The sequence below is a fragment of the Nanorana parkeri genome, unplaced genomic scaffold (assembly GCF_000935625.1).
Source record: "Nanorana parkeri isolate BGI_ZX_2015 unplaced genomic scaffold, ASM93562v1 scaffold254, whole genome shotgun sequence".
NCBI lineage: Eukaryota > Metazoa > Chordata > Amphibia > Anura > Dicroglossidae > Nanorana > Nanorana parkeri.
Genome location: NW_017306522.1, coordinates 150,837 through 163,391, shown reverse-complemented (window position 1 = coordinate 163,391; position 12,555 = coordinate 150,837). Strand labels below are relative to the sequence as shown.

Sequence of the window (12,555 nt, the reverse complement as noted above, 5' to 3'; positions counted from 1 at the left end):
AAAGTAAAGTAAAAATAAAAATATTTAATAAAAAATGAATTAATAAATAAATATTAAAAAATTAAAAAGTTTATAAAAATAAAATATTTGAAAAAATTTAAATAAAGTTTTTTTCGGTTTTGGCCAGACAATTTTTTTTATTTCGCTTTCGTTTCGGTTTTCAAATTTCTATTTCGGTACACCTCTAGTGTACACCCATAATCGGTGATATTATTTTCTACAGGCACCATGATTTTAACTCTTTTGACATGTGGTTATTATTGTATTTGGCAAGTCCACAGACATTACTTGCAGGCCTCCAAATGGACTACAAACATCATGGTCAGATTGGGGAACGTTCATATTTCTGTTGGCTTTCTCCAGTTTATGCTGAGCGAGCCTGCTTAGGGGAAGAATGAATCAGCAGAGATGGATTCCCTTGGTGCGAACTTATATGTTTGTACATCGGTCACTCATAAGGATGATCATTCATCAGTTGGATTGTTCATAGACTGCCAAATTCTCTGCAGGAACCCTACAACAATAAAATGCTTGTGTGTCATACAAGGTAATGTAGACGTGACCTCAAAGTAGTTGGCTTTCTCTCTCTTCCTACACCCAATCTGCTGCTAGGCTGGCCCATAACTGATCATTATTTACCCAAAATAAAAATACATTTTCTAATGTTAGTGTAGCGCCCTCTAAAATGTCGCTATTCAATTTAGAGATACCTGGACTGTAACCAGTCTAGATACTGATTATACAGAGCTCTGCATTCTGTAGGTGTCCCTGAATCTGCTGGATCGATTGCTTCTCCTGTTGCTGAGGAAAAGGGAGCCTTGGCATACAGTGAGCGAGGATCCACCCTCAGGTTATGACTATGCACCTGGCCCTAGCCAATCCCTGAGTAGGATGACTCAGAGGCATGGTTGAGGGCAGGTGATAAAAGGTCTGGGGACATTGTGGAGAGCTCTCTTTCCCCTAGGGGCCTCGCCCTAGGAGGACTGTGTGTGATGCAGGAAACTGGCCTGGGCCTCAGCACATGGCAGGTGCTAAGGGACCTAGAGGCCTAGGATACACTGATACTTTGCTGGGCCCATACACGTGGCAGGTGATGGGTGCCTTGTTCTAAGAAGATACTACTACTAAACTGGAGTGCTCCTTGGCAGTTGCAGATGCTGAGGGCACAGAGATTCCAGATCCTGTTGCTACGGAAAAATACCTCACTGGGCCCATACACGTGGCAGGTGTTGGGTGCCTTGTTCTAAGAAGATACTCTCATTTAACTGGAGTGCTCCTTGGCAGTTGCAGATGCTGAGGGCACAGAAGTTCCAGATCCTAAAGAGGAAAATACCTGATGGAAGCTGGGTCGGGGAGGAGTCCGCTTGTTGAGGGGTACCGCAGAGGAGCTGGTGCGAGCGTCCGTCTGGGACCCACAAGGGAGATCCCACACCCTATTCCAGGTATCTGTTCACAGTACTACTACTACTACTATTGGTCCCTGGGACCAGATCGCAGTGATTTCGGCCTTAGCGGTTGCTAGGGGAGAAAGCTGTCCTCAGAAGTATTTCCAAATGGCATCCTACAGACCCTAAACCCTCTCTCTCCTATTGATGTTGCAAATAAATACCCTAAAAAGACCCTAAGACTCGAGCCGTTCTGTCCGTGAGTGTCGGTGTGCTGTTGCTGATTAAAGGGGAATGGCACCTGGAACCAACAGGTAGGAGAACCTATTTCAATATTCAGCGGCTCCTTCGGGGGTGAGCGCTACATTAGTCATGCTCCTCTTCTTTTCTTTCTGCCCTAGGCACAGGACCATATGTGCCTTGTGACCAATACAATGCTGTCACCTCTCTATTCTTCTATAAGTGTGTCCTCCTTTGACAATGAAAGCAGCCCACTGTTGGTGCGGACATGACCTCAAAGTAGTTGCCTTTTTGACCTTCTATAAATGAGGTCAGGGAGTCAAGTCACTTCCTAAGTAATTACACAGACGTGATTAGCTGCAGTATTATAACCTGAAGGCAGAACACCACCCAGGAGGACAAGAACATACACATTCTTCTTTGTTTTGTAGAGTCTACTCCAAAATTCATCTGTGAACAAACATTTGAACTCAGTGCTCCTCCTTTTGAGTTGGGCAATCTTAGCTCTGTGGTGGAAAATATGCATGGGACACTGCACCTCAAACATAAGCCGACTAGTACAAATATGACTTCATTAGATTTAGGACCATTGAACACCGGTATATAGACGTGTTTTACAGATGTGCATTACCTCATGATATTCTGATAACCTCTGGTCCCCTATCTTGAAAGTCAAGGAAATCATATACATTCAGAACAGATCAGTACATTTTCCCGTGTGATTGTACTGAGATAATGGGCATTACAAAGATCCCTAGTGTGTGATGTAGTCTGTAAGTATTATAAGTCAACCCAGTCACTATAATGTAAACATTAAAGCTGAATGCCAGGCACAAAAAAGTTTCATTGAAATAAATTCCTCAATAACCACGAAGGATATAAATCCACGTTGTGTGCCCCAAATGCCTTTGCGTGCCCAGATATTTATTTTTAAAAGTAGCAGTAACATCATCACTGTGCTGCACATAGCTTGTAGAGAGAGGCTGCCTGCAGAAGACTACAGGAGGGGGCGTATACAAGACCAGTCACCCTAAAAGGAGAGAGAGAGCAGCAGAAAGAGCGGTCTTTAGTACAGGAAGCTCCTGCACAGAGACAAAGTTTTCACACCGGATTACTGCACCAATCTGGAAGAAATACACAAAGCTCACCAAGATTCAAATAAGAATACACACGACTCTTCTATTTAGACAATACTTATCTATTACATAGTTCAGCATATCATGTTAATGTCATGTCAAATGTAATTCTCAACATTTTATAAATCTGCAACTTGTCATGAAGGTCCTTCTTCAGGCACTTCCTGTTTTAGGCTGACAACACTCTGTCCCTGTCTAGGAGTTGTGCTCCTGTGTTATCACATGGGTTTCCTTTGGAGCGTATAAGTGACTGTTTCTACACATTACCCAGGCAGGCGTCACTATTGTCACCATCAGGAAAGACACCATGACAGATACCGTGCAGCCATCTCTGGAGAGCATTCATGTAGACAGGAAGTAGCTGCAATGAGGCTACACAAGTCAAGTCATACCAAGTCTAAAGAAGCAGCCCTAAGCTACAACAAAGGACGAAAAAAGAGTGAAAGCTGTATTTTTAGTTTTTTAAATTTTTATTATACATAGCGCTTTAGTTAAATAAAATGTCATTCAATTCAGGATTATATCTACATTAATGAAACCCTTTACTGAGGAAGAAGGGAGGATACGATGCTGGCCTTCTCTTCTGGAAATACCAGTTTCTTGGCTGTCATTCTTCTCTAATGGCTTCAGTACTTTCGGTTCACTGTCCCACAGAAAGTATGAAGAGTAGGACTTCTAAAGGTCTGCAGGATCTTTGCCCCTCATTTAAAAAATTATATCTAAGCTAACCACAACAAAAAACCTGATGCTTTAGGCTAGGTTCACACCTAGGTGATTTATCCGTGCGATATCGCACAAAACAGAGATTTGCATTCAAGTCTATTGAAGCTGTTCACAACTTTGCCATTTGTCGCGCGGTAGAAATCGCCTGTCACACAAAAAGGTGCAGGAGCGATTTTCGGGCGGTTGTCGCTCGGTTTGGGTTCCATAGACATCTCTATGTATTGAGAACCGTGCGACAAACGCGCGGTTTTCAAAGCAAAATCATGCGAACAGAAACACGTGACAATCGCACAAAAACAGCTCACCAGCTCAGTCACTTAGGTGTGAACCTAGGCGATTTATCATGCGGATTGAGTCGCGCCATATCACGCAAAACACAGGTTTGCATTGACGTCAATGGAGGCTGTTCACACCTTTGTGGTTTGTCGCAGGGACGAAATCGCCTGTTGTGCAAAGAGGCGCAAGAGCTCATTTTGGGCGGTTGTCGCACGGTTTGGATCCCATACATAGACATATCTATGCATTGGAAACCGTGCGACAACCAGACGCTTTTCAAAGAACAGTGTCCATATATCTTGTAGCACTCCTTACGAGTTATACCAAAACGATAACAGGTGCTTGAAATGACCGCGGATGACGCCGCTCACGGTAGAACTTGAATAAAGATGTCACCAGCACGAAAGTTTTCAAATCAGTGCAGATCCATTTTATTGATAGATGTCACTCAAATGACAAGCGCTTTCCAGGGCCACGCAGGGTCCCCTTCATCAGGCTCAGAGATGACGCTAAGATCATCTGAGCCTGATGAATGGGGCCCTGCGTGGCCCCCGAAAGCGCTTGTCATTTGAGTGACATCTATCAATAAAATGGATCTGCACTGATTTGAAAACTTTCGTGCTGGTGACATCTTTATTCAAGTTTTCAAAGTACAGTCGCGCAAACGAAAACCGCTCACCAGCTTAGTCGCCGAGGTGTGAACCTTGCCTTATTCTGTTTTCAGAGGTGTAAACCTGTTGCTTCGGACAATACAGGCCAATCCTTTATTTCAGTTTTTATACAGTGCCAAAAGCAGCTCCAAAGGACAGATCCATGCAAACAGCTATGTGCAGAAGTTTTAAAGTTGAAGCATGTACATCTAAAAAAAATATACAACCAAAATAATCCAATGTGCATCTAAATCCAAAAATACATACTTTAGATATGATTCTGTACATGACTCAATGTGACCATTGCTGCTTCATTTTTCTCTTGCAAGTTTAAAAAAATGTGGCTGTGTACCCTTTAAGCCATGGCACTTCCTTTGCTGGCAACACTTACCCACTGCCCTAAAATGCAGTGGTGGCTTTGCTCCCGCTGTGGTGCTTCAGGTTGGTATGCAGGGTTGCCTACAAGGCTATTCAACACAAAAGAGGAGAAAGGAGTGATGTCATTAGAAGACTCTTATCACCTATTCCTGCTGCCAGCGCAGCCCCACGCACTCAGCAAGTGCTGATGTGACCATTAAAAAACAAAAAAATAACAAAAAAGGTATTTGTAACTGTTTACCTTAAAAAAGACAACCCTGTTAGTACTGTGCAACGCCTCCTCTTCACCTACTTAATGTCCTAAGCCCTTGGTTTACATCTGCTTTAAATAAAACATGGTGCATCTATGATTTTTGAGGTCCTGACATGACTATATGCTTTTTGTTGCCTAGTTTATATGTTTCTTATTCTTTCAGGGGTTGTTACACTGACTGGGCTGCTGTGGGATCATGGAGGAAAGATGGCTTCAAGACGAGATGGGTCGATTACCTCATCTAGGAATGGTCCACCATGTCGGCTCCAGAAGAGGTAGGCTGTACTCTGACAAGTCTAGACCTTGTTTTTAGGAATAAATGACAACAGCACCCCAACGCCTCAGAAATGGAAAGTACACAAAAATGGCCAACCATCTGAAGTCATACTCCCTACCTGGTTTCTTCTATCATACTACATTTAAAACAACGCTCCTGAAGCGCATGAAGATCTCTGTACCAATGTACAGCTTCCAACTTTATAGGAAACAAGGACATCTATTACTGCCAAAACTTTGAGGCAAACACCCTTTTACCACACCACCAGCAATTTCAGAAAAGCAATGAAGTGGAGACAATAGATGTTAAATGTACAGCAGACATGGTGTTATTTATAGCCAGCTACAGTTGAGATAGGGTTGCCACCTGTCCGGGATTCATGGCATTAATGTTGTGCCCGGGTTTCATGGCAGCTGAAACCCGGACACAAGATGTCAGGCAGACAGGGGCAACCAAAATTAAGATAAGGGCTACTGTCCCCCCACCGAAAATAGTCTTGACTGTGATATATACATATGAATGGGCGGCGCTATTTACATATGAAAAAGCCGCTACTCATTCTCCCAAAAAAATGTCTGTACATCGGTAGAGTGTTCGGGTTTCGCTGATAGAAAAGGTGGCAACCCTAAGTTGAGAGGCAATGTGACCCCTGGTCTTAGTCCTAGAAGGCCCCATCACCCTTTATATGCATGGTGACAGTGTGAGGGTATTGCTATTTATCAACCAAGGTAAACCGAGGCAAAATCTTACAAAGTGGTTGTCGGAGGCCATAATAATGAGCATTTACCTGTTCTAAGCAGAATGCTGATGTTATTTTAGAGTGCGTGCACATTATTAAAGAGTTGTGTTGCATCCCAACAGCACTATTATATGAAGCAGGATAGAATGTGGATTTAAAGCCTCCCAGCCAAGACTAAAACATCTTTTTCATCCCAGCAGTGCTATGTCAGCAGATTGTACTATGATAGTCACAGCATTAAGCAATTCATTTCTCTCTTTTTAAGTATTAAACAATATGGGGGTTGTCTCTCCTGGGTACTCTGCTGCTTATCAGCATTGCTTATTGTCATCATCAGCAAAAAAACATACATCATTGGAGCTTTATTATTAAAATAATCCTGCTGAGCATATCAAATACAAATGTATACTAGTAAAGGAAAATGAACAATAATTTACTGCATTTTATAAGCAGATTTTATACAACTATTGCCATACAAAAAGTAAAAATGGACCTTCCTTCTAAAAACATCATCATACAACATATGAAGGTACCCATGAATGTCTTCATATAGTGCAGGATATACTCAAATATGCTTAAGATCCCATTCACACTGAGCCATTTGTAGCGTGATTTGCACTCAAAAATCACTCAATATAGCTCAGCGTAGCTCGTCCAATGCATTTCAATGGAGCTGTTCACATCTCACAGCTCACGGTTGCCTGTAGCTTGTCGCTTAAACATGACCTATTCTTCCATCGGATTTTGTGCGATTTGGCCCCAATAGGCTTTGATAGACTGTCAAGAAGCGATACGTAGTGCGACAAAATGTGCACTGTAGCTCAATGTCACTCAGCTCAAATCAGCACTGAAAAAGCGCTTTTTTAAAATGTAGCTCAGTGTGAATGGGATCTAAAGAAGAAATTCAAGCAAACCTTTTCTTAACCCTTGCAGTGCGGGGGTAGAACTCAATTTGGTCTAGGTGCTGAAATAACAAAGGTATACTCGCCTGAACCTCGCAGCCAGCTGGCTGTTAGAGTGCTCCCTCCAGCCTGTCTCCTCCTTCTCTGCAGCGATGACTTACAGGACCTTAGACCACTGGAGTGGAGTGGGAGAGAGCCTGGAAGGGGAGGTCTAAGAGTAAGCCAGCTCCAAGGATCTGTGGATGGGTGAGTTTAACTTTGTTATTTTTGCACCTAGACCAAAAGGAGCATAACTACAGCAGCCTTATTCCCAGGAATCTCATTGGTGCTCATAAAACCCTTTTTACAGCTAAACTGGCTTTCCTAGTGCTCTGAGTGATCTGTGTTAAGCATTAACAGTTGCTGTCAGCTACCTTTTCTACACTGGTATCAATTAGCTCATCTCTGTTATTATAATGAATCTATCATCAAAGGCTAACATAATGCTATGTTAAGCATCATGCTATAAAGAATAATGCTCCTGGAGAAAATGCTGCTCCAGGTTTCCTAGCCACATAAAAAAGGCCGGTGCACCCAGCAGGGCCGGATTTACTTTCTCTGGTGCCCCAAGGCCAGGTTCCTCAGTGCGCCTTCCCCAACCCCCCCACCAATGGAGAATGGCAGCCAGCAATCATGGATTGCTGAGATTTGTAGTTTTCTAAAGCCGGTTGCCGTTCTCTATTGCGGTATAATCATTATGTATACAGCAATGGAGAATGGAAACCGGCTATAGAGGACTACAGATCCCATCAATCCATGATAACACAGCAGTTATACAAGGGTGTGTGCAGATTGCACCAGGGCTGCATGCAGGTATCCCCAGGGATGCGTGCAGATCTCACCAGGGCTGCGTTTGGGTCCCACCAGGGATGCATGCAGAGCTGTGTTTGGGTCTCAGCAGGGCGGCGTGCAGTTCTCACCAGGGCTACGTTTGGGTCTCACCAGGATGCATGCAGATCTCAGTAGGGAGGCGTACAGGTCTCAACAAGGATGTGTGCAGGTCTCGGCAGATATGCATTTGGGTCTCACCAGGGATGCATGCAAATCTCAGCAGGGATGCGTTCATGTCTTAGCAGGGATGTGTGCAGATCTCAGCAGGGTGCATCTGCAGGGTCACTGTCAGGTGGGTTCTGTGTCCAGCGCGTCGTCACTAAGCCCTGCGTCCAGCATTGTCACTTAGCCCTGTGTCCAGCGCGTTGTCACTAAGCCCTGCACCCAGCGCGTCGTCACTCAGCCCTGCGTCCAGCGGGTCACTCAGCCCTGCGTTCACGGGGTCACTAATCCCAAAGTCCATCACGTCACTAACCCCTGCATCCAGCGCGTCACTCAGCCCTGCGTCCGGGGGTGTTCACTAAACCCAGAGTTAGGTGGAGTTGAGTGCAGGGGGTCACTAAGCGCAGAGTGCAGGGGGTCACTCAGCCCAGAGTCCAGGTGTTCACTAAGCCCAGCGTCCGGGAGGTCACTAAGGGTTAGTTCACACCATAAGCAGTGCGTTCCGGTTTGATTCTGGACGGAACGCATTGCGGCCAGCTCACTTATTCTGGCCTGAATCGGACCGGAACGCACTGCTTATGGTGTGAACTAACCCTAAGCCCTGCGTCCAGTAGACATGTGCGATTCAATTTGGAAAAATTAGTTTTCCGGACGAAATTCGTTAGCGGTAGTCTGTACGGATTTTAGTTTGTGGATGAATTCTCATTTTTATCCATGTCACCAAGACTGTCATGGTAGCTTTATCCTAAAGGAATAGCCGCAAAGGATATAAATCCACTTTGTGTGCACCAGATACCCAGATATCACCTTGTAAAAGTAGCAGTGACATCATCCCTGTGCTGCTAATAGCCTGTGCAGAAAGCAGAGCAATAGGTGTGTACTCCAGCAGGTCCTGTCTGCAAACAAACTACATGAGGGGCAGAGACAAGACCAGTTACTCTGGATAAGGAGAGAGAGAGGCAATGACCAGTCTTTATTACAAGAAGCTCCAGGTGTCACACTGGATTACTGCACAGATCTGGAAGAAATACACAAAGCTCACCAACATTCAAGAAGAATACACATGACTCTTGTATTTAGACAATATTAGTTTAGCCCAGATTGCAACTTTAATGCTGAGTACAGGTCCAAGTCATCCACAGCATCCAAATCATCCACAGGTCCAAGTCATCCACAGCATCCAAATCATCCACAGGTCCAAGTCATCCACAGGTCCAAGTCATCCACAGGTCCATGTCATCCACAAGTCCATGTCATCCACAGGTCCATATCATCCATGTCATCCACAGGTCCATATCATCCATGCCATCCACAGGTCCATATCATCCATGTCATCCACAGGTCCATGTCATCCATGTCATCCACAGGTCCATGTCATCCACAGGTCCATGTCATCCACATTTACAAGTCATCCACAGGTCCATGTCAGCCACAGATCCATGTCAGCCACAGATCCATGTCATCCACAGGTCCAAATCATCCACAGGTCCAAATCATCCACAGGTCCATGTCATCCACAGGTCCAAATCATCCACAGGTCCATTTAATCCACAGGTCCATTTAATCCACAGGTCCAAGTCATCCACAGGTCCAAATCATCCACAGTTACATGTCATCCACAAGTCCAAATCATCCACAGGTCCAAATTATCCACAGGTCCATGTGATCCACAAGTCCAAATCATCCACAGGTCCAAATTATCCACAGGTCCATGTCATCCACAGGTCCAAATCATCCACAGGTCCATGTAATCCACAGGTCCATGTCATCCACAGGTCCATGTCATCCACAGATCCAAATCATCCACAGGTCCATGTCGTTATGGCTGCTTGCACCGCCAGCTGTGTCTATAAATAAATCTACACGTGTGCGGTGCGTGGAAGCAGTTTTGACAACAAACATTACACAATTGATTTGTTTCTGCTGAAAATAGAGCGGCCCTCTCCCTCCATCAGGAACAGACGCCCCCATGGAACAGGTGTACATTTATTAATACACATGATCAGTCCAGAAGTGTTTATTAAGCATCGTCTTTAAAAGTTTTTACTTGTTTCTGCTCAATTTGCCCCATTTTTCTCCCAGCCCACATGCAGACAGATCAGTGTATTTTTCAGGAGACTACTCTTTCATGTTTAAATAATTTAATATGATAAAGGAATGTTGTGTTATTGGCAGATTATTCTGGTGCAGTTGTTGCCTGGTAACCAGGGAGAAAAGTAACCGAAAGTGTAAATGTCTCTAACACTCATCTTTCCTGACAAGTGTGGGCAGACGGCTGCAGAGTTAACGCTGCGCACCAGTCACACAAAAATGTGCAATGAAAAGTATTTTACCCCTAAATGCACTTTCCTGCAATAGAAGATCTATTATACTCGAGAGGAGGCATGAGTTGGCCAGATGCCAAATTCTGGCCGCCAACCCCTCCTCTCGACCTAATCAGTGTCAGCTGTTGAAGCAGGGGCATTCCCTGCCCATTTTGGGCATATAGCTTTGGAGTGTAGAATGCATCTCCCCACAACTGATTGGGTCAGTGGGAGGGGGTGGCGGTTAGGCTCCGTTCACACATTAGCAATTTTCAAACGCGCTAAACAAAAAAAAAAGAATACATTCCAATGTACAGTATATTGTTCACACTTGTCTTGTTTGACGTCCACGCAGTACGTAAACATGCATCAAGCAAAAAAGTCCAAGCGCGATATTCTGGGCGGATTCCGGGATATTCTGGGCGGATTCTGAGCGTTACGGCTATAGTAATAGCGCAAATGTGAGGAATCCATGCGCATGGTAAAGTTTGCTCATTTTCGTGCAATTGTTATGTGTGAATGGAGCCTAAGGGTTTTGAGCAGGCTTGGGCAAACACAGGTGAACTGGGTACAGACCTTGTCCCTGCTCATCACTCTCTCCTATCTTCCCTCTATTGCAGCAGTGGACACTTCCAGGAGTGTCAGACAACTGTTTCCCTCGGTTCACGCAGTGGATGCATCCTTGGATCTATGTCTTATAGTGACCTACTGGATGGAATCACATTCCGTGGCGGAGTACACAGGCAGACAACATTCTCAGAAGCGTTGAATTCTGAAGAGTCTGGTGGAGGTTGCAATGTTCATTGAGGCTAGGTTCACACCTCAGCGACACCCGGGACGCGCGGTAGTGTGCTAGTACACACAGCGATAGTCTCGCGGCCCCATTGATTTCAATGGTGTGACATCCATGCGGCAATCGCTACAAAAGTACAAGTACCTTTTTTTTTGCAACACACGACGTGCAGCTTTTTTAGCAAGTGTTCAATTGCATGGGAGGAATCACGGCAGGAAACCATGCGATCCGTCCGGGCGACGGGTTAGGACCAAGGCCCACCAGAGGGATGAGTATAACAACTCATCTATTGTGGGAAAGTGCTATTAGGATTTTTTTTTAGCACCTAACGGTCAATTTAAAGTAGTGATGAAGAAATCGGTGATTTTTTTTTGGTCACCTAAATATATTCATACACATTTGTCCATCCTGAGGAGAGCCGTACAATTGTGAATCAGGATTGGCTGAACTGCTGAGTTTTGCGGTCCTCACCATAAAACGTCTCCTGTCCTGTAGGCTGCATGCTGTGTTAATTCTACTGATAGATCTACTTTAACATTTCTAACAAGAGCTATGGCTGAAGGTACGATACATGTTTTATAATCACACATTGAATCTTTTAATTCTAGGAAGCAGCAATTCCAACACAGTAGCACCAGAATTCCAGTCAGATCAGCAAACAGGTAAGTTGTTGGCTATAAAGTCTATTTTATTCTAAATCACTAATACTTCAGGAGACTCTGTCATTTTGCCCATTTTAGACAAAGTGTTTTTAAAGCCCAGCTCACTTATCCTCACCTTTGCTGCGCTGCCACTGTGTCACAACCATCGCTTTATACCAGGTTTAGAGGAGCACGTGGCCTCATTCCAGCAAACATTGCTCGGGCCAACTCAGACAATTTCCAGGCCTGGGCCTTGTCACCTTAGGGACAGGGTGACATCCTGACCCCTGTGTAGGCTTTAACATCTTCCAAAACCTAGCTTACATGGGGTTTTAAATGGAGAGAGGTCTATTCTCGAATCTAAATGGCTTATATAGAATATATAACACATGAGGTGCTAAATGGGCTTACTCACCTTAACACTGAAAGAACCCTCTGCACATTGTTATACACCCTTACATATCATGACAAAACATTTGCATAAAAACAGGGATTCTTGGTTCGCATATTTTGCTGGCCATCTGCATCAAAGTGATCCCTCTCCAGTCCCTACCCTACTGTGCATAATGGCATATACTTATAGCATACCATAATGGACATATAGTGCCAATATGGGACAGACAGGGTCACCTCGAAGAGCAGCAGTGTATTGTGCTTCCAATAGTCAGAAAAGATGTTGCTCATCTTAGAATATAGCCGGGGGAGCGAATATGTCCAATCAGGGCAAAAAGCAGGATTTGCTATGACAGGAGAATTCGACTTTGTGGATGTCTCTTATCCAGGGGGGTCCTGATCCATTTTGCCGCCTGAGGCTTTGGGGTGGGGGG

The 12,555-nt window shown here is 44.5% G+C and overlaps 1 protein-coding gene across 1 annotated transcript in view; it reads left to right on the top strand.

Moving 5' to 3' along the window:
• The window catches only part of AMOTL1 (angiomotin like 1), a 124,475-nt gene that overhangs the window by 15,628 nt on the left and 96,292 nt on the right, over positions 1-12,555 (top strand). The window contains exons 2-3 of the mRNA XM_018556826.1: positions 5,205-5,316; positions 11,696-11,749. Of these exons, the coding sequence (XP_018412328.1) occupies positions 5,238-5,316; positions 11,696-11,749 (133 nt within the window). The 5' untranslated portion in view covers positions 5,205-5,237. The remainder of the gene's footprint in view (positions 1-5,204; positions 5,317-11,695; positions 11,750-12,555) is intronic.